General features: G+C 52.5%; 1 protein-coding gene across 1 annotated transcript in view; it reads right to left on the minus strand.

The window, feature by feature from the left end:
• Positions 1-13,291: 13,291 nt before the first annotated feature.
• CHMP4B (charged multivesicular body protein 4B) overlaps positions 13,292-22,112 on the minus strand; it is a 29,014-nt gene continuing 20,193 nt past the window's right edge. Inside the window, exons 2-5 of the mRNA XM_054391928.1 lie at positions 19,335-19,512; positions 17,676-17,790; positions 16,875-17,001; positions 13,292-14,195 (exon numbers count right to left, since the gene is read on the minus strand). Of these exons, the coding sequence (XP_054247903.1) occupies positions 14,128-14,195; positions 16,875-17,001; positions 17,676-17,790; positions 19,335-19,512 (488 nt within the window). The 3' untranslated portion in view covers positions 13,292-14,127. The remainder of the gene's footprint in view (positions 14,196-16,874; positions 17,002-17,675; positions 17,791-19,334; positions 19,513-22,112) is intronic.

Raw genomic sequence — 22,112 nt, forward strand, 5'->3', positions numbered from 1 at the left:
AGACCAACCATAAAAGCAGCAGGTGAAAACCACAGCTTTAAAATTCCCACAATTCCTCCCCGAATTTGTCCTGAGTAAAGGCAAACTTACCTAAACCATCTGTTACAGCTGGGTTTGAGCTGCTCCTGCTCCCCTGGGGCAAGGGCCAAGAGCTGGCAGCAGCTGAGGCTCCCCAAGGTACCAGCTGGCCCTGCACAGATCCAGCACAGCCACCACCCCTCCTCACCTTACCAGGGAGCAAAGCCAGACCCTCCAGCACACAGGGGCTGGTGGAGGTGGTCAGATGCATGCCAGAAAGTGCTGGAAGTCACCAACACTTCAGCAGAGCCAAGAGCCCATGGTGCCCACTTTGACCTCAGGTGCTGCTCCCTGGTGAGGTCTTCTGACAAGGTTCAGTGCAGATGCCTGCAAAAATAAAAGTGGGGGCACATCTTGCAGCCCAGAAAGCCAATAACATCCTGGGCTGCAGCAGGAGAAGTGTGGCCAGCAGGGCCAGGGAGGGGATTCTCCCCCTCTGCTCCACTCTGCTCAGACCACACCTGGAGCTCTGGGTCCAGTTCTGGAGCCTCTGTTCCAGGAAGGATCTGGAGGTGCTGGAAGGTGTCCAGAGAAGGGCCAGGAGGATGAGCAGAGGGCTGGAGCTGCTCTGCTCTGGAGACAGCCTGAGAGAGTTGGGGTTGTGCAGTGTGGAGAGGAGAAGCCTCCGAGGAGACCTTCTGGTGGCCTTGCAGGATCTGAAGGGGGCTCCAAGAAAGCTGGGGAGGGACTTTGGAGGGTGTCAGGGAGTGACAGGGCTGGGGGGATGGAGCAAAACTAGAAGTGGGGAGATTCAGATTGGATGTGAGGAAGAAGTTCTTCCCCGTGAGGGTGGTGAGTTGGAGCTGTGGAAGTTTGGTGGCAGCAGCCCCTGGTGCTCATCAAGTGCTGCTCAGAATTGGGTCCTGCAGCAGAGCAGCAGCCCCAGCTTGCCTCCAGCCCCTGCCCTGCCTGGGTGCACCCCTGAACCCCTCTCACACCTCCAGCAGAGGCTTGGGTGCCCCATGGGAGGCAGCCAAGGGTCCTCCTTCCCCCAGCCCTGCACATGACTGCAGGACATCTGAGGTGAAGGAGAGCTGCTGCCAACCCTCAGAGCTGGTCCTTATCCCCATCCCAGCACTGCAGGATGTGGAGCTCCTCAAAAAAAAAAAAAAAAAAAAAAAAGAAAAAACTAGAAACCCCTGGGGTCCTGGGGCCAGCTGCTCCCCAGCAGCTTCATCCTGATGGCCACACACTTTTGAGAGGCTACCATGGCTCTGAGCCCCACTGCCCCCCAGCTGGCTGCTGGGTTCCCTTTCTGCACAACATCCTGACAGTGATCCAAAACATTTTGGTAAATAACAAGCCCCCACTCCTCCCCTTCCTCCCCCCCACAAAAAAAAAAAAAAAAAAAACAAACCAAAAAGCAGAAATCAGCTTTAATTATCACATCCAACCCTGCCTTAATTAGACAGCAGTGGCAGATGGCTGTGCCCCCACCCCGTGCTGTGCCACATGGGCACCTCCTGGCTCTGCAGGACACGTGGCAGCATTTCCTGCTGGGAATGTGTGTCCCATCCCTGGCACTTCCTCCCTGTTCCTGCAAGGGCTGAGGGAACAATTCCTGGGTGCTCCTGCACACGGGGTTCTGCCTGTGGATACCCAGCTGGGGCTGGGAGCTTTCTGTTTGACAGCATCCCAGCCTGGTGGGGGGTTGGAAGGGAGCTCTGGAGATCACCTACTCCAACCCCACTGCCAAAGCAGGGGCACCCACAGCAGGTCACACAAGGAATGTGTCCAGGTGGGTTTTGAAAGCCCAGAGGCTGCCCAGAGACTCCACAACTTCTCTGAGCAGCCTGCTCCAGGGCCCCAGCCCTTTCACAGCAAAGAAGTTTTTCCTCACATGGAAAAAAAAACCTTTTCCCTGTTCCCAAATGCCATCAGGCCCCTGTGGAAGCCACGACAAAGGTTTCTGTTCTGCACCTCTGCAGCCAGGGAGGAGCAGACTCAGGCAAGGACAAGGATGGACAGGCACTGCTGTCACCAGTGGGACTCCCAGACCCAGCAGGAGAGCTCTCTGGGATAAGGCAGGAAAAATGGTTCACAGAATCACACAATGGTAGGGGTTGGAAGAGACTTTTGGAGTTCATTGAGTCCAACCCCTCTGCCAGAACAGGGTCACCTCAGGCAGGCTGCACAGGAACACATCCAAAGGGGTTTTGGAAGCCTCCAGAGGAGACTCGCAGGGCTGCAGAAAGTCCCAGTGCAGCCAGAACCATCAGCTCAGCAATCCCTCCATCTGCCCTGATGCACACAGGAGCCCCAGAGCTGGGACACCCTGAGGATACCCAGAGGGACCAGCTCCATCCCTTCAGCAGACCCTCAGGGCCATGCAGCAGAGCTGCTGCCCTCCCAGGAGCTGGGGGGATGCTCAGCACAGCATTTATTGCCCCCAGTGCTCCACCTGAGCCAGCTCCACCTGATTTACCCCAGGAGAGGAGGCAAAGCCTCCCTCTTCCAGTCATGCCTCCAAGCCACACCACACCACAGAGAGCTCAGAGCCAAGCCCTGAGGCACAGAGCTGTACAAACCTCTGCCCCAGTCAAAGTGTCACCAAGGTGAGAGCCTCCTGCTGCCACAGGGTTTAAAACTGTTCCTTTGCAGCTGTAATGGCTCCAGATGCAGCCACATGCCACCAAGAAACCATATGGTGGCCTCCCAGCTTCTCATCCTCCAGCAGAGGTGAAGGAGGGAGAGGTCTGGGAGCACAGACTGAGTAATGGCAATGCCATGGGCACAGGAGGGATGTGCTGCCCATCAGGATGCTGATATTGAGGAGGAACTTCTGCACTGTGAGGGTGCCAGAGCCCTGGAGCAGGCTTCCCAGAGAGGTTGTGGAGTCTCCTTCCCTGGAGCCTTTCCAGCCCCATCTGGATGTGTGACCTGTGCTGGATTGCATGGTCCTGCTCTGGCAGGGGGGTTGGACTGGAAGATCTCCTTGGGTCCTTTCCAACCCCTAATATCCTGTGAGCCTGTGGAGCCTTCCAACCCCTAGTATCCTCTGAGCCTGTGAGCCTGTGTCATGGCAGGGGTTGGTCCTGTCCCAAAGGTACTGGTCACAGTTGTAACAATTACAGTGACCATAACCCATAAAAGACCACTGCAGACAACTGCCTCCCAGAGCAATTGCTCCACACCCACTGACCAATGCCCAGGCAGTGACCAGCTCCTCCTGACCAGCTCCCCCCAGTTTACATACTGGGCTTGATGTTGTGGAATATTCCTCTGGCTAGTTTGGGTCAGGTGTCCTGGCTGTGTCCCCTCCCAGCTTCTTGTGCCCCTCCAGGCTGCTGAGAAGTCCTTGAGTGAGCACAAACAGCACTGAGCAGCAGCTGAACAGCAGAGCCTTATCAGCCTTGTTCTCACAACCAACCCCAGACACAGCCCTGCACCAGCTACCAGGAGGAAAATTAACCCCAGCCCAGCCCAGGATAGCTACCTTCAGCCTCTCAGCTGCAGCTGCTGGGGCTGAGGACCCTTTGTGCAGAAGCTTCCCTGTGCTCACACCTCCTATGTCTGCTGGAACCCCACTGCCTTTTGCCCCTTCTCATAGAATCACAGAACTGTCAGGGTTGGAAGGGACCTCAAGGCTCAGCCAGTTCCAACCCCCTGCCATGGGCAGGGACACCTCACACCACAGCAGGTTGCTCACAGCCACATCCAGCCTGGCTGCAAAAACCTCCAGGGATGAGGCTTCCACCACCTCCCTGGGCAGCCTCTGCCAGGCTCTCACCACCCTCATGGGGAACAACTTCTTCCTAACATCCAATCTCAATCTCCCCATTTCTAGTTTTGTTCCATTCCCCCCACTCCTATCACTCCCTCACACCCTCAAAAGTCCCTCCCCAGCTTTCTTGGAGCCCCCTTCAGATCCTGGAAGGCCACAAGAAGGTCTCCTGGGAGCCTTCTCCTCTCCACACTGCACAACCCCAACTCTCTCAGGCTGTCTCCAGAGCAGAGCAGCTCCAGCCCTCTGCTCATCCTCGTGGTCCTTCTCTGGACACCTTCCAGCACCTCCAGATCCTTCCTGGAACAGAGGCTCCAGAACTGGACCCAGAGCTCCAGCTGTGGTCTGAGCAGAGTGGAGCAGAGGGGGAGAATCCCCTCCCTGGCCCTGCTGGCCACACTTCTCTTGCTGCAGCCCAGGCTCTGCTTGGCTCTCTGGGCTGCAAGTGCTCACTGCTGGCTCCTGCTGAGCTTCTCCTCCCCCAGCACCCCCAAGGCCTTTTCTTCAGGGCTGCTCTCCAGCCAGCACCTGCCCAGCCTGTATTGGTGCTTGGGATTGCCCTGACCCAGATGCAGGACCTTGCACTTGGTCTTGTTGAAGCCTGCCACATCCACAAGAGACCCAAGATCCCACCAGCCCCACACACATTCATCTCCTGCCCACTCCTCAGATGGCATTGGTGTGCCAAAGGGAGCAGCAGGTGGTCCCTGCCTGCTGGAAGGCTGCTCCTGGCTCTCCTGGTGATCCAGCTGCACAAACCCACCTGGGGTGCTTGCAGCCCACCAACAAACACCTCCCAACCTGCTCTGCTGAGAGTTTGGAGAGCAGTGTGAGCACCTCTTCTGCCTTGTCCTCAGGGGAACAGCAAAGCCCCAGCCCTGACATTCAAGAGCAGGCAAAGCACTCAGGATCTGGCCCACCATGATCTAGGACACCCCAGTCCTGTGGCTGCTTGGCCCCAGGGGCACTGCACAGGCAGGGAGGGAGATCCAAGCATCACCTCCATGCCTCAGGGGTGGGACAGGGAGGTGCTGGGCAGCCACAACCTGCCTGCCCCTGCCAGAAGGTGCCCTGCTGCCTGCTTCTGCCTGCTCCTGTCTGCTCCTACCTGCTACCTACTTCTGCCTATTCCTGCCTGCTCCTGTCTTCTCTTACCTGCTCCTGCCTGTTCCTGCCTGCATCTCCCTGCATCTCCCTACTCCTGCCTGCTCCTGTCTACTCCTCCTTGCTCCTGTCTTCTCTTACCTGCTCCTGCCTGCTCCTGCCTGTTCCTTTCTCTTAATCCCTGCTCCTGCCTACTCCTCTCTGCTCATGTCTTCTCTTACCTGCTCCTGCCTGCTTCTTCCTATTCCTGCCTGCTCCTGCCTATTCCTTTCTGCTCCTCTCTGCTCCTGTTTCCTCTTACCTACTCCTGCCTGTTCCTGCCTGCTCCTGTTTCCTCTTACCTGCTCCTGCCTGTTCCTGCCTGCTCCTGCCTGTTCCTGCCTGCATTGCCCTGCTCCTGTCTGCTCTGTCTTCTCCTGCCTGCTCTGCCTTCTCTGCCTGTTCCTATCTACTCCTGCCTGTTTCTGCCTGCTCAAGCCTATTCCTTCCTGCTCCTATCTGCTCCTGTCTGTTCCACCCTACCCTTGCCTGCTTCTGCCTACTTTTCCTGCCTGTTCCTTTCTCCTCCTACCTCCTTCTACCTCCTCCTGGGAACGCTGCCTGGGAATGCAGATGGAAGGAGCCAGAGTGACTGCGGTCCCAGCATGAGTCTCCTTCCCCTCCCACTCCGGACCAGTTTAACAGCCACTGAGGTGCGCAGAGGTGGAAACCCAGCAGAGGTGGAAACATAGCAGAGGTGGAAACCCAGCAGAGGTGGAAACCCAGCAGAGGTGGAAACATAGCAGAGGTGGAAACCCATCCGGCATTGCCCTCTGCTGGTGATCCCTCCTGGAGAGCCCTTTCCCTCCCCGGAACGTCCTGCGGAGCAGCCCCACTGCCTCTGGCTGCCCAGCCGGACACCCGCAGCACCCCCAGCGCCAGATCCCAGTGCCAGATCCCAGCGCCAGATCCCAGTGCTGGGAATGCTCTCGACCTTGCTCCCAGGACTGGCTGCAGGCTGCAGTTGTGGGTGTCACACACCTTAAATCCTGGGCTCAGTTTTGGGATCCTCACTCCAAGAAGGGCATTGAAGGGTTGGAGAGTGTCCAGAGAAGGGCAACAAAGCTGGGGAAGGGTCTGGAGAGCAGGGCTGGTGAGGAGCAGCTGAGGAGCTGGGGGTGTTCAGTCTGGAGAAGAGGAGGCTGAGGGAGACCTCATTGCTCTCTACAGCTCCCTGCAAGGAGGTTGCAGTGAGGTGGGGGTTGGGCTCTGCTCCCTAGTTTCAGGTGGTAGAAGGAGAGGAAATGGCCTGAAATTGTGCCAGGAGAGGGTTAGGTTGGAGATGAGGAAAAATTTCTTTGCTGCAAGAGTGGTCAGGGATTGGCACAGGCTGCCCAGGGAGGTGGTGGAGTCCCCATCCCTGGAGGTGTTCAAGAAAGCTGTGGCCATGGCACTTGGGGCCATGGTTGGATGGCCATGGTGGGGGTGGGTTGATGTTGGACTGGGTGAGCTTAGAGGACTGTTCCAACCCAAACAATTCTGTGTTTTTCCATAACTGCTAAGTAGTGCTGAGTCCCAAGGAGCAGATGCTCCACACTAGTTAGGCTTTGCAGCCTCCATCTCTGGAGGCTTTTAAGGCCAGGCTGGATGTGGCTCTGAACAAACTGCTGTAGGGTGAGGTGTCCCTGGCCATGGCAGGGAGTTGGAACTGGATGAGCCTTGAGGTCCCTTCCAACCCTAACAATTCTATGATTCTTAACCAGCTGCAGAAGATAAATCATTTCCTACTCCTCCCCATCAAGCTCCAAGGTAACAGGGGCAGGGAAACTTAAAAAACAAACCAGAACTCAAATATTTGGTGTCTGACTGCTTTTGAATATTCCCTATCAAAATATGTGTGAATAGATTTTTTTTTCCTTTGCTCTGTGTGCCCAGGAAAGCAGCAGAGCAACTGGAAAAGAGGACTGGAGTCTTCCAGGGACCACGCTTTATCCTTGGGGAAGTAGGGAGCTGGAAATTAAAATGGGGAAAAATTAGTTTGCAGCTGCAGTTGGCAGCCAGGGCCCCTGCCACAGCATGAAACTCTCAGTCTCTATTCCACAGATGTTTGAGACACTTCAGGAGTGACAGAAAAATTATTTGCTGGTTGCAGACCTCTTTTGGAGATGCTTTGCAGAGCAGGGAGCTAACTGAGCTGCAATCTGGGCACAGGATGAGGCTGGCAGGGCTGTGCTCAGCAGCAGCAGCAGCAGCATGCAGCCAGCCCAGGGCCTGCCCCTCTGTCCAGCAAGGCAGCTTTGCCTCCAAGTGTTCAAGAGGGATATTGCATGGACAGCCAGAGCTGCTCTCACCTCCTGCAGTGTGTGTGTGAGGACAGCAGAGAGGGGACAACCATGGAAGTGTGGAATCTGTTAGCTTGGAAGAGACCTTGCGGAGCATCCAGCCCAACATTTAACCCAGCACTGCCAGGGCACCCCCAAACCACGTCCCTCAGCACCACATCTCCACAGTCCCTTTGCAGTCCCTCCCAGGGATGAGGACTCCACCACCACCCTGAGCAGCCTGCCCCAGGGCTTGACCTCCCCTTCAGTGAAGAAATTGTTCCTCATGCCCAAAATTAGGGACAATTCAGGGCAGCAGGACAAGTTTTTTGGTTGTGCCCGTGCTTTATATCCCAGTCTAAACCCCACCAGTGCCTGGGACATTTGGGATCCTGAAGCCAAGGCCTTGCCTACCCAGGACCCAGTCAGTCCTAGAAGTCTCAGTTCCACCTAAACCCAAAGCCATCTTCTCCCTGAGTCCCTGGGACTGGCTGCCCCTGGCCAGGGACAAGAGCTGTGAGGGTTGCTGAGCTTGGAGAACTCACTGGAGGTGGGGAAGATCTGCCTGAGCCATTTGAACCTGCATGTCCTGTCCCTCCTCCCCACTGGATCCCCTCTGGATCCCTCTGCAGAATCATAGAATCATAGAATCACAGAATCATAGAATCACAGAATCACAGACTCATAGAATCAGTCAGGGTTGGAGGGGACCATAAGGCTCAGCCAGTTCCAACCCCCCTGCCATGGCCAGGGACACCTCACACCAGATCAGGCTGGCCAGAGCCTCATCCAGCCTGGCCTTAAACACCTCCAGGGATGGAGCCCCAACCACCTCCCTGGACAACCCATTCCAGGCTCTCACCACTCTCATGGGGAAGAACTTCTTCCTCACATCCACTCTGAATCTCCCCACTTCCAGCTTCATTCCATTCCCCCCAGTCCTGTCACTACCTGAACCTCCTCACAGCACATTCATGGATCCAGTCATGGAGAGGGGGGAACATCCCCCCCTTTACATCTGCAGGGAATGAGAGCAGGAGCAGGAGTGCAGGTGAGTAGCTGAGCAAAGGGCAGGAGAAACCCAGCAACATCAGAAGGGTGATGTGAAGTGACCCCAGATCCAGCTGGATCCAGCCAGCCAGCCCTGCCCCACAGCCATGGGACAGCCAGCAGGGCTTGCTCTTGGCCACAGCTCTGAGATGGCTTGCAGCAGGATGTCACTGGGTTGCCATCACACGGCAAAGGCAAAAGGAAACCTCCAATAATGCCTTAAAATGTGGCCTCAGGCTTCTGCCAGCTGAGCAGCTCAGGAGACAACCTGCAGAGCTGATACACATGGAGCCAGGGAAGGGAGGAGTGGGGATGAGGAGAAGGAGAGAAGGTTCCAGGAGATGCTAGAGTGGCCTTCCAGTACCTGAAGGGGGCTAGGAGAAAGCTGGGGAGGGCTTGCAGTGACAGGACAGGAGAGGCAATGGCTTTGAGCTGGGAGAGGGGAGATTGAGACTGGAGATGAGGAAGAAATTCTTTGCAGTGAGGGTGGAACAGGTTGCCCAGGGAAGTTGTGGATGCCTCCCGCCTGGAGGTGTTCCTTGAGCAACCTGGGCTGGTGGGAGGTGTCCCTGCCCATGGCAGGAGGTTGGAACTGGCTGAGCTCTAAGGTCCCTTCCCACCCAAACCCTTCTGTGATTCTTTGTCTTCTGCAGCAAGCGACATGTGACATGGTAATGGTTTTTACTGGGGTGAGCTGGGAGCCCCTCTGGAGCACTGGGGAGCACTGATCTCCACGGGGAGAGGGATGGGCTGCTGAGAGCCCAGAGGTCTGCAAAGCACCACTTAGAAGGCCCTTGCTGTCTGGAAATGAAGTCAAGAGAGCTCTTTGAGGGGCCACAGGGCTGAGCAGGAGCTGGAAGCCAGCAGGACTTGGACGCAGAGGAGCTTTCCAGATCAGCAGAGAGCAATTCTGTCCTGAGAAGCAAAAATAATGATCAAAATAACTGGCAGGGGAGAAGGGGAGAGTGGAGCATACAAATGTCAGCCTGCAGGGCCTTGGAGCAAAGCCCTCATGGAAGGGTTTAGCCTCTTTGTGGCACCTCTTGAGCAGGAGCTCAGCTAATGCCACTCAAAACGCTGTGATTGGAGGCTCCAGGAGGCTGATTTGGTTTAGTGAGCAGGGTGAGATGTAAAGAGAGATCACAGAAGCTCCCAGGATCACTGATTGCCAGCTTGGGAGGCACCCCCAGGATCAGCTGGTTCAGCCTTTCTAGGCAACAGTATAGCTGAAAGGAAATGGCTCAGCACCCTGGCCTGCAAACATCTGCAAAGGGATTAGGGAGCTGCAGATGGTGCTGGCATCACTGGGGATGAAGCCACATCACTCACCAGGCTGCCACACACTGAGGTACCCACAGAGGTGTGGTGAAGCCCACAGTGCTTCCCAGGGCACCAGCACCCCAGGGGAGCGTGGAGGGATGTGGAGCAGCCACAATGTGAGATGGTTCCTGGGGGGCTCCATGCCCAGCTGCCCCCCACAGTGAGCTGCTTTGCTCCTCCTGCACTGGAGCTGTGTGTGAGGCCACAGGCTCTGCAGCAAGGCCCTTGTGCCAGGGGAGTGCCAAAGTGTCCCCTGAGAGCCCATTACTGACATCCATTAACTAATGGGCTCATTTGCTTCCAGCTCATTAGTTAAGCAACTGCAGAGTGATTTGCCAGTGGCTAATGGAGCCCCTCTGGTTTGCTGCCTGGTTAACATCACACTGAAGGTTCCTGCACTTAAATGCATCTTGTGACAGTCCCAGAATGAGCACCTGTGGGGGAGAATACCAGGAGAAGCACAGAGAAAAAGCCACCTAGATGTCTGGAAGGGTAAAGGTGCAAGCAGAGTGAAGACCAATTTCATAGCTGGCAGCACTGGGCAGAGCCATGGAGTTCCATTATACTCCTGGGAGGGAGCAGCCCCCTGCCTGCTCTACAACCCAAAGTGCCCTCCAGCCCTGGGGCAGGATGTCCACTGAGGTTTCTCATCACCAGCACTGATTCAAAGCCACCCTTGGGGCCAGCTTTCAAGGGCTCTTCATGTGCTCACCCTGTTCCAAAGGTGATGCTTGGTGTGAGTGAGATGCTCCTGGGGAGCATTAAGAAGAGCGTGGCCAGCAGGTCAAGGGAGGTTCTCCTCACCCTCTACTCTGCCCTGGTGAGACAGCCTCTGGAGTGTTGTGTCTAGTTCTGGGCTCTCCAGTTCAAGAAGGACAGGGACATGCTAGAGAGAGTCCAACAGAGGCTATGAGGATGATGAAGGGACTGGAACATGTGTGATGAGGAAAGGGCTGAGACCTGGAGCTGCTTAGTCTGGGTATTAGGAGAAAATTCTTTGCTGCAAGGGTGGTCAGGGATTGGAACAGGCTGCCCAGGGAGGTGGTGGAGTCCCCATCCCTGGAGGTGTTGAAGAAACCTGTGGCCATGGCAGCTGGGGACATGGTTTGATGGCCACAGTGGTGTTGGCTTGATGGTTGGACTATGTGATCTTAGAGGGCATTTCCAACCCAAACAATTCTGTGATTCTATAAACTGGAGGGTTAAGAAACCACCTCACCATTCATTGACATAATCAGGAAAAAAAAGAAAAAAAAAAAGAAAAAAAAAGAAAAAAAAACCAAAAACCAAACATTTGTAAGAAAAGAGGTTTCTGGGTGTGAGGATGAAAGCAAACAGGACTCATGACACACACTCCTCACTGCCTCTCCCTGGTGCTGGGCAGCTCCTGTTCTGCCTTTAATTAAAGCACCTGGCTAAAGGAGCAGGGAAGAAGAGCACAGCCCAGGAAGCAGCTGGGCTGCCAGGTGCTGCCTCTGTCACTAACAGTTTCTGCCTTTCTACATCAGTAACCTTAAAAGCATTAACAGTGCTCAGGGGATTTCCTTTTCCTCCCCTAGCTACACTTCAGCACTTCTGTTAAGACACTTGGGAGGCTCACCCACAGCTCCTAGAATGCTACTGCTGTAAAATGCAACATCTGTGAGCACACAGCATGACAGCCACAACTTCCAGGACAAAAACTAAAGCCAAGGTTCCCAGCTCTGTCCCTAAGCCTGTTGCTTCCCCTGTTAATTCAGCTTTGATTTCTCCTTACTGTGAGGCTTTTGGCAGGGGAGACCAAAAGTGATCACAACAAGCAAAGAGCCACAGCAGCCCTCTGGCACTTTGTCTAAGCTGAGGCAGCTAAGCTACAGCCACAGAATCACAGGCTGGTGGGGGTTGGAAGGGACCTCTGAAGATCACCCAGTCCAAGCCCCCTGCCAATGCAGGATCACTCAGAGTAAATCACCCAGGAACACATCCAGGTGGGCTAGGAGTACCCTGAGAGAAGGAGACTCCACAACCTCTCCAGGGCTCCAGCACCCTCACACCCAAGTTTTGTGTTCAGATGGAACCTGCTGGGTCCCAGTTTGTGCCCACTGCCTCTTGTCCTGTCTCTGGGCACCCATCCTCTTGCCCCCCACCCTTTAGCTCTTGCTGATCATTGATCAGATCCCTTCTGGGGCTGCTCTTCTCCAGGCTCACCAGCCCCAGGGCTCTCAGCCTTTCCTCCTCACAGAGATGCTCCAGGCCCCTCACCCCCCTTTGCAGTCTGTGCTGGACTCCATCCAGTAGTTCCTTGTCTCTGTTGAACTGGAGAGCCCAGAACTGGACCCAGTACTCCAGATGGGGCCTCACTAGGGCAGAGTAGAAGTGGAGGAAAACCTCCCTTGAGCTGTTGCCCACACTCTTGTAGCACCTCAGGATTCCATTTGCCTTCTTGTCCACGAAGGTACATTGCTGGCTCATGGTGAACTTGTCCCCCAGCACTCCCAGGTCCTTCTCCCCAGAGCTGCTTCCCAGCAGGTCCCCCCTCACCTGTACTGCTGCAGGAGGTTGTTCCTCCCCAGGAGCAGGACTCTGCACTTGCCCTTGGTGAACTTCATGAGGCTTCCCTCTGCCCAACTCTCCAATCTGTCCAGGTGTTGTTTCATGGCAGCACAGTCTGATGAGGTGTCAGCCACTCCTCCCAGTTTGGTACCATCACCAAACTGGCTCTGTGCCTTCATCCAGGTCATTGATGATGAACAGGACTCGACCCAGCAATGACCCCTGTGGAACACCATTAGCTACAAGCCTCCAACTACACTCTGCCCCACTGACCACAACCCTCTGAGTTCTATGCTTCAATCACTTCTCAACCCACCTCACTGTCCAACCATCCCACCCACACTTGGCTCTGAAGATGCTGTAGGAGATGATGCTGAAAGCTCTGCTGAAGTCAAAACTAGACCACATCCACTGCCCTCCCTTCATCTATCCATCCAGTTATGAACATTGTCAAAGGTTGCCAGATTGGTCAGCCAACCCAAATTAGTGGAAATCATTCATGGAGAAAGAAAAGAGGCCAAACTGCACTTAGAGACATCACTCATGCAGAAAGAGTGATAGAATCATAGAATCACAGAATTGTCAGGGTTGGAAGGGACCTCAAGGCTCAGCCAGTTCCAACCCCCTGCCATGGGCAGGGACACCTCACACTACAGCAGGTTGCTCACAGCCACATCCAGCCTGGCTGCAAAAACCTCCAGGGATGAGGCTTCCACCACCTCCCTGGGCAACCTCTGCCAGGCTCTCACCACCCTCATGGGGAACAACTTCTTCCTAACATCCAATCTCAATCTCCCCATTTCTAGTTTTGCTCCATCCCCCCCACTCCTATCACTCCCTGACACCCTCAAAAGTCCCTCCCCAGCTTTCTTGGAGCCTCCCTTCAGATATTGGAAGGCCACAAGAAGGTCTCCTATGTCCTATGACATTCTGATGCCCCACGACCTCCTCCACCAGTGATGCCCTACGACATAAATCACAGCCAGAGCACCTCCAAACATCCCAAAGAAACTGACAAGAGAGCAGCCAGAGCTGAAAATTAATCAAGATATTTAATACAGTGCAATCCATAGTAGTTTCTTAATTAAAATAATTGTGTGCATGTATCTGAATGGGTTATCAACTATCACCAAAAAAAAAAAAAAAAAAAAAAGAAAAGGAAAAAACCCAAAGCTATCAACATTGTAGTGCTAGGTAGGAAAAAAATAAAATAAAACAAATGTACAACTGAAACTGAAACCTTCCCTCCCACTCCCTTCCTTCCCAGAGAGCTTTGACTGCCAATCAGCTCACCAGCTGCAATGGGGACAGTGACAAAAAGGCTGTGGGTGGTGACAGACATGAAGGTGGCCATGCATCAGGCCAGGGACATAAATAGAACTTGCCAAGAACTGAAAAATAAAGAAACCAAAACCTAAAAGCATTCTTGCACCTAAAGACAAGAAGAAGCCCCAGGGGTGGCTCAGGACTTTAAATGCTTTACGAGACTCCTAGACACACTGAAACTGACTTAAAAATGACAGAGGGTTGCTGGTTGGGTTTTGTTTTCAGCTGATTTCAATTCAACATGGCCCAAACTCTGCAGATGAAGATCCAGCAGTGGCAGCAGCACAGTCCAAAGGCTGAATGGTCAATTTCTTTCAGCAACCACCTCTTGTTTTGTTTTTTCTTTTGTTTTTGTTTTTTTTTTTACACAAATCCAACCGTATCACCTGCAGGCAAATCCTCCCCCTTGTGAGCAGGGAATCCCCCTGCTCCCCTTTTGTTTTTTTCTTTTTGTTGTTACCCTTCCTTTGGGCAGACCATGCTAATGCAGACAACAGCAATGCAGTTCCCCCCTTCCCCCACTGCTTTGGGTTAAAATTAAAGATAAAGACATTTTTGCTTATGCTTTCTCCTCAACACGAACACATTTGCACCCAGAACAGGTAATCAAAGTCTTGTTTTGTTTTGTGGTTGTTGGGGCTTGGGTTTGTTTTGTTTTGTTTTGTTGTTTTGCCAGCCACTCAATTGTTGTGGTTACATGGTTCCTGCCCAAGCTTCCAGCTCTTTCATGTCATCATCCTCTTCTTCCTCTTTCTTCTTGGCTGCAAAATATTAAAAGGAAAGAAGTTGAGAGGGAATCTTGACAGAACCCTGCCTTAGAATCATAGACTGGTTTGGATTGGAAGGGACCCTAAAGATCATCTAAATGTCAACCCTCCTGTCACAGGTAGGGACAACTCCCACTAGAGGTGCTCAGGGCCTTGATTCTTTGCAGGAGAGAATCACAGAATCACAAAATGTTAGGGATTGGAAGGGACCTCTGGAGATGATCCAGTCCTATACCCCTACCAGAGCAGGATCACCCAGGGCAGGTCACACAGGAACACATCCAGGTGGGTTTTGAAAGTCTCCAGAGAGGGAGACTCCAAAGCCTCTCTGGGCAGCCTGCTCCAGGGCTCCAGCACCCTTACAGTGGGTTTTTTTTTTCCCCTTGTGTTCACATGGAAAGCCTCTGTGGCACTGAGCTAAACAACACATTTCCAGCAGGAGCAGGGAGAGGATTGTCCCCTGGGACTCAGCTCTGGGGAGGCCACACCTTGAGTGTTGTGTCCAGTTTTGGGCACCTCAATCCAAGAGAGATGTGGAGGTGCTGGAGCCAGGGCAGAGGAGGGCAAGGAAGCTGGGAAGGGCCTGGAGAAGAAATCTGATGAAGAGCAACTGAAGGAGCTGGGGATGGTTAGAGTGAAAGAGAGGAGGCTGAGGGGAGACCTCCTTGCTGTCTACAACTCCCTGAAAGGAGGTTGGAGTGAGGCTGGTGTTGGCCTCTTCTCCCAAGTAACTACTGACAGGACAAGAGGAAATGGCCTCAAGCTGCACCAGGGGAGGTTTAGGTTGAATATTAGGAAAAATGCTTTTCATGAAAGGTTCTCAGGCACTGGAACAGGCTGCCCAGGGAGGTGGTAGAGCCCCCATCCATGGAGGTGTTCAACAAACAACTAGATGTGGCACTTGGGGGCATGGTCCAGTGGGCATGGAGGTGTTGGGTAGAAGGTTGGACTTGATGATCTTAAGAGGCTTTTTCCAACCTGAATGATTCTATGAGAATTTGGAGACCTCTAACTGCTGCGTTGGTTCAAACTTCAACCCCTTGGGAAGCAGCTCTGGGGAGGTGCTCCTCACCTCCTGCCACCCTCCCCACTAGCTGCTTGGTGGTGGATGTTCAGCAGCAGCAGGCTGCATGCTGCCTTCTTGTCATTTTTGGGGAGTAACTGCTGCTATTTGTCAAAAGCTGCCAAGTCCAGTTTTCTGGAGATGAAAACCATTAACTCAGCAGAAAGAAAGGAAAAAAAAAAAAAAGAGCTTTTAGCCCAGCAATAGCTGCAGTGATTGTGGAAAATAGCAAGGAAAAGATGTCATTGCCTCAGAGAGTGGTTTTGTTTCCAAGGGGGTAAAAGAGTCAAACAATTCACACTCATTCCAAAATAAACATCTCTGGAAGAGAACTGAGTCAGCTCTAAGGCAAACTCAAAGAGCCATCACTTGGCCAAGTTGGGAATTTGCTTTGCTATATTAAGCTCTCCCAAGCCCTGTTAAACAAAACCAGCTTTTGCCTGAATTTCTTCTAACAGCAACTTAGCTGACAGGCAACAGCAAAAACAACCAAAAAAAAAAATCTCATTTAGACTAAGTCAGGATGCAGAGAGCTGCTGAGATGGGGAAAAGCAGGGAAGCTGAGGCTCATTTTCCATTCAATGAATCCAAAGGAGGTAACAAAGTCAGCTCCAGCTCAGAGCACACATTATTGACTGCCAAAGTATTGAGCCTCTACCTGTCTTGTTAGGTAAAGCAGTGCCTCTGAAAGTCTGACCCATGAGGGACAGCAGTAAACTTTTAATCCCAGTGTACATCAAGTCAATTTGAAGTGGGAAAACAATTTAGGTTTAGAAACCAAACAAACCAACAAGCAAAAAGCAAACACAGAAAAAGGAAAACAAACAAACAACAACACAAAACCCCAAACCAAACCCAAACCAAACAAAACCAAACCAAACCCCCAAACAAACAAAAACCCCAAGCAAACAAACAAAATCCCCACCTGTCACCAACCCACAACCCCCAAGGTTTCCCAAGTGCTGCTCTGGGAAGCAGTTTTGTTTAAGGACCAAGCAGGTGCTCAACTTAAACCACAGAATCCTACAATGCTTTGGGTTGGAAGGGACTTTACAATTCATCTAACTGCAACCCCTCTGCCATGGGCAGGGATGCCTCTCAACTAGACTCAGCTGCTCAAGGCCTCAGCCAGCCTGCTCTTGAACAGGTCCAGGGATGAGGCATCCCCAGCCTCCCTGGGCAACCTGTTCCAAGGTCCCACCACCCTCATACTGAAGAACTTAAGCTCTATCCTGCTCCCCCTCAGTTTGAAACCATTCCTCCTTGTCCTATCCCTAGACACCTTTATGAGAAGTCCCTCCCCAGCCTTCCTGTAGGATCCCTTCAGCTATTGGAAGGCAGCTCTAAGGTCCTCCTGGAGTCTTCTCTTCTCCAGGCTGAACACCCCCAGCTCCCTCAGCCTGGCCTCATAGCAGAGGTGCTGCAGGCCTCAGGAACAGAGAGGTTACCCCCATGGAGGAATGGTGCTGGATGTATCTGTGGTTCATGAGAACATTTCCAGCAGACCCTCTGCACTGCCTGCAGGTAGATCTCTCCCATCTGAGGAGCTGGCAGCTAAACCAACATCTTTAGAACAATCCCAGATCTCTCTGCTGAGGGTCCACACATACCTGGCTTTGATGGTATTGATATTGAGGGCACATTTGGTAGTGGCACTGTCTCAGGACCACTTATTTCCAGCAAGTTTTTGTCTAGTTCTTCTTGTTCTAGTTCCTCTAATTCTGCCATGAGTTCATCCTAGGAGAAATAAAAAAGACAAAAAGGAAGAAAGTTGAAGTCATTTAGCTGGTCACAGAATGAAAGCAAGCACCTTAAATACACAGGAGCACAGCAAACTGAGCTGAGGAGTCTGAGTCTTCATCTGGATTCCTCTCCAGGAGCTCTTGGAGGGTGAGGAAAGCAGTGAAGGTAAGAAGAAAGTCCAAACAGGTTCCAGGAGAGGTTTGATATCCTACTACTACATCTAGACACACACAATATGTAGGTCTTGAAAGAAAGATCTCCCATGAGTCCCCATCCCTGAAAGGATTGGAAAGCTGTGTAGATGTGGTGCTGAGGGACATGGGTTAGAGGTGACCTGGCAGTGCTGCTTGGATTCAGTGATCTTGAAGCTTGAGAAGGGAAGACTTAGACTGGAGGTTAGGGAAAAATTCTTGGTGGGGAGACACTAGAACAGGCTGCCCAGGGAGGTTGTGGATGCTCCTTCCCTGGAGGTGTTCAAGGCCAGGCTGGATGAGGCCTTGGGCAATGAGGGCTGGTGGAAGGTATCCCTACCCCTGGTGGGGAGGCTGGAACAGGATGATCTTCAAGGTCCCTTCCAACCCAAACCATTCCATAAATCTATGAATCTCAGGGCTCCTTTCCAACCTCAGTGATGCTGTGAAATAAAGAGAGGCAAATTGCAAGCTTACCTCATCAAATTCCTCCCCAAATCCAACAGGTTTTGAGATGGCTGTTGAAATCTCATCTGCCAGCTCTTGCTGTTCTGCAATGTCCTGCATTAATTCATCTACTTTATCAATATCCCTGCAATAGAAAGGGAAGAATTCAATACAGTCAGGCACTTTCCCAAGCAACACTTCAGACTGGATCCTGGGGTTTGTAGGACTGCCACACCATGGGGACATTTACAAGGTCCTTTCCCAAGGTAATCAGCCTGGAGAAGAGAAGGCTCCAGGGAGACCTTAGAGCAGCCTTCCAGTACCTGAAGGGGCTGCAGGAGAGCTGGGGAGGGACTTTTTACAAGGGCTTGCATTGACAGGATGAGGGGCAGTGGATTGAAGCCTGAGGAGGGCAGATTTAGACTGAGATATGGAAGAAATTCTTTAGAGTGAGGGTGGGGAGACACTGGCACAGGTTGCCCAGGGAGGCTGTGGCTGCCTCCTCCCTGAAGGTGTTCAAGGCCAGGCTGGATGAGGCCTTGAGCAAGCTGGGCTGGTGGAAGGTGTCCCTGCCCATGGCAGGGGATTGGAACTGGCTGATCTTCAAGGTCCCCTCTAACCCAAACCATTCAGTGATTCTATGAATCCTTTCCATGCAAGCCTGAATTTTATCCCTCTGCTCTCCACAAAACTCTCCATGTGTTTTTTTTTTTTACTTTCCCTTACCAGCCCAGTTCACAGCACTTCCACCCTGAGACTCCAGCTGAAGAGGCTTTGTTCTGCTTTACTGCTATGAAGACTCATTTGCTCTCTTCCCTGCTCCAGCATTCTTACATCCACAATGTTTGCTTTTGGAGCCAGACTCCCACAATGCAGCTCACCTTTAATTACTGCTACAGACACAAGCTCCACTGCACAGACTGAGGTTTTAACTCTCCCCTTGAGGTTTAAAATTCTTGCTGCTGCTAGATGCAAGCTGTAAGTGATGCACCCTCCCATCTCCTTCAGACTACACTGGAGCTAGTCCTGTGATTCTGTGACTCTTTTGGACAAAGGCAGTGGCTCTGAGCCCTTTTAAATGGTGGCAAACTGGGAAAGCATCAATACCTGCAGGTTTTGTTCAATATTAAAGCATATCTAGCATTCTAGTTTCAGTCAGAGCCTTTTAAAACAAAAGATTTGGCCATTGTAGCTCTACTTTTGGTGGTGAGGCACCTGGAATTTAGCAGATAACCACATCACAGGCTGAGAGAGTTGGGGTTGGTCAGTTTGGAGAGGAGAAGGCTCCAAGGAGGCTTTATTGTGGCCTTCCATTATCTGAAGGGGGCTACAAGAAAGCTGTGGAGGGACATTTTTAGGGTGTAGGGTAGTGATAAGACTGGGGGGAATGGATCCAAGCTACAGGAGGGGAGGATTTAGATTAGAGGTCTGGAAGAAGTTCTTCCCCATGAGGGTGGTGAGACACTGGAACAGATTACACAGGGAGGTGGTGGAAGCTCCACCCCTGAAGTTTTTGCAGCCAGGCTGGATGTGGCTGTGAGCAACCTGCTCCAGTGTGAGGTGTCCCTGCCCATGGCAGGGGGTTGGAACTGGCTGATCCTTGAGGTCCCTCCCAACCCTGCCAGTTCTGTGGCTCTGTGATGACAAGCTGGAGGTCCCAGAGGAAGGCACAGAGGGAGAATAACTTACATGTTGTCATGAGCAGCTTTCATGGCTTTAGCAGCAAAGCCCATGTTCTTCAGCACTTCAGTGTTGGTGTTGGCATTCTCAAGGGCTTCCCTCTGAAATTCAATTGTGGACAAGGTGCCATCTATCTGTGCCAGCTGCTTCTCATACCTCTTCTTGCGCTTCAGGGCCTGCAGAGCAGCTGAAGAACAAAGCAAAGGGGAAGGGTTTGTGAGGTTTCGACCCAAAGCAGCAACTCCCGTTTTGTACCAGGCAAGCTGGGTTCTTTGCTGACCACTTTTCTTCTGAGAGAAACTAAGCTGCCCAAGCCTTGTGTTTGCCTCCTTCAACAGAACCACTGAAAGGTGGCCAGATGCCTACTGTCCACCACCTGCAAGCCAAGAAGCAACTGAAGTGAGTTCAATGAGTGGCTCAGGCAATCCTAGCTCACCACATACAACAAACAGCAGGCTGCAAGATGCAAAGATCCACATCTTTGTCCACCATCACCACCAATACATCCTTCTTCAGTGCAAGAGTTCTCAGGGATTGGCACAGGCTGCCCAGGGAGGTGGTGGAGTCCCCATCCCTAGAGGTGTTCAAGAAATGTGTGGCCATGGCACTCTGGGACATGGTTTAATGGCCATGGTGGTGTTGGGTTGGTGGTTGGACTCAATGATCTTAGAGAGCTTTTCCAACCCAAAGAATTCTAAGACAGGATGAGGGACAATGGCTTTGAGCTGGAAGAAGCTGGATTTAGATTAGCCATTAGGATGAAATTCTTCCCCATGAGGGTGGTAAGACACTGGAACAAGTTACACAAAGAAGTTGTGGAGGCTCCAGGACTGGAATGCTCAAAGCCAGGTTGGATGAGACCTTGAGAACCTGGTCTAGTGGAAGGTGTCCCTGCCCATGATGGGGTGGTGTTGGAACTAGATGATCTTTAAGATCCCTTCCAACCCAAACCATCCTATGAGTCTATGTGATAACAGTGTTCCTGCAACACAGGCAAAATCTCCTAAAAGCAGACTGATCCTGCAGGCACCTTGTGTACTCAGATGTCATCTTGGGAAGCTTGACAGCTCTTCAACATCCTGGGATCCAGAAGCCCAACATCCATCTCCAGTTCTACAACTGGTTATGAACATGCTGTGTGTGATGGCTTTCAAACCACACTCACCTGTGACACAACAAACAAGGACTAACTGAAGGTACAGCTGAGGCTGGCCAGCACACAGAGCAGCACAGGGCACAGCATCACAGAACTGTCAGGGTTGGAAGGGACCTCAAGGATCCTCCAGTCCCAACCCCCCTGCCATGGCCAGGGGCACCTCACACCACAGCAGGTTGCTCACAGCCACATCCAGCCTGGCTGCAAAAACCTCCAGGGATGAGGCTTCCACCACCTCCCTGGGCAACCTCTGCCAGGCTCTCACCACCCTCATGGGGAACAACTTTTTCCTAACATCCAATCTGAATCTCCCCACTTCTGGTTTTGCTCCATTCCCCCCAGTCCTGTCACTCCCTGACACCCTCAAAAGTCCCTCCCCAGCTTTCTTGCAGATCCTGCAGATCCTGGAAGGCCACAAGAAGGTCTCCTATGTCCTGTAACTTCCTGATTCCCTATGACTTCCTCCACAAGTGATGCCCTAGGACATAAATCACAGCCAGAGCACTCCAAGAAGTCCCTTCCCAGCTTTCTTGTAGGCCCCCTTAAGATCACCTCTCCTGCTCCAACAGAAGCCCAAGACCCAAACCAAGCCTCTGCACTGCCTTTCACTCCACCCACCAGTAATCTGCCACTCTTCTGGGGCCAGTCCAACAGCCAGGAGTGGGAACAGGACTGGGCTTTGGTGTAACACAAAGCACAGCACCTGCTCTGCAGAGTCAAGCACAACACCATCAGGAGCATTCCAGCTTTATGCTAGATGATGAAGCCAGGAGCAACACCCCACTGGGCTGCTCAGTCTGGTTCATTTTGTGCTGATTGTGATTTCATTAAGGACACTCAGCAAGATAAAACTGTGCCCAGGCTGTGAGTTTGTACAGCAGCAGCAGCAGCAGCTGCTGGGGAAGTGTCAGGCAGTGTCAGGACATTCTTTATGGAGGGGTTTGTGCACCATGGAGAACCAGCAGCAAAGCCAGAGCTTTCCAAAGCCTTACACAGCCCCACATAAAGCATCTCATCTGCCTGCTGGTCCCCACCACAGCCTGCTCTGAGAACACCTGAACCTTACCTACACTGCAGGCTTAGGTGGTTTTAAACTACACTGCTCAGCCACCAAACTGAGTCCTATAGCTGAGGAGAACATAGACATAGAACTGCTGGAGTGGGTCCAGAGGAGGCCACAAAGATGATCAGAGGGATGGAGAACCTCTCCTCTAAGGACAGGTTGAGAGAGTTGGGGATGTTCAGCCTGGAGAAGAGAAGGCTCCAGGGAGATCTTAGAGCAGCCTTCCAGAACCTGAAGGAGCCACAGGACAGCTGAGAAGGGACTTAGAGAGGGGCTGGGAGTGCCAGGACAAGGAGCAATGGCTTTGAGCTGGAAGAGGGGAGATTGAGACTGGAGATGAGGAAGAAATTCTTGAGAGTGAGGGTGGTGAGACACTGGCACAGGTTGCCCAGGGAGGTTGTGGATGTCCCCTCCCTGGAGGTGTCCAAGGCCAGGTTGGATGAGACCTTGAGCAAGCTGGGCTGGTGGGAGGTGTCCCTGCCCATGGCTGGGGGCTTGGAAGTAGATGATCTTGAAGGAAGTAGAAGATCTTGAAGGAAGTAGATGATCTTGAAAGAAGTAGATGATC

This window comes from Indicator indicator, chromosome 24, assembly GCF_027791375.1.
Source record: "Indicator indicator isolate 239-I01 chromosome 24, UM_Iind_1.1, whole genome shotgun sequence".
Classification (NCBI taxonomy): Eukaryota; Metazoa; Chordata; class Aves; order Piciformes; family Indicatoridae; genus Indicator; species Indicator indicator.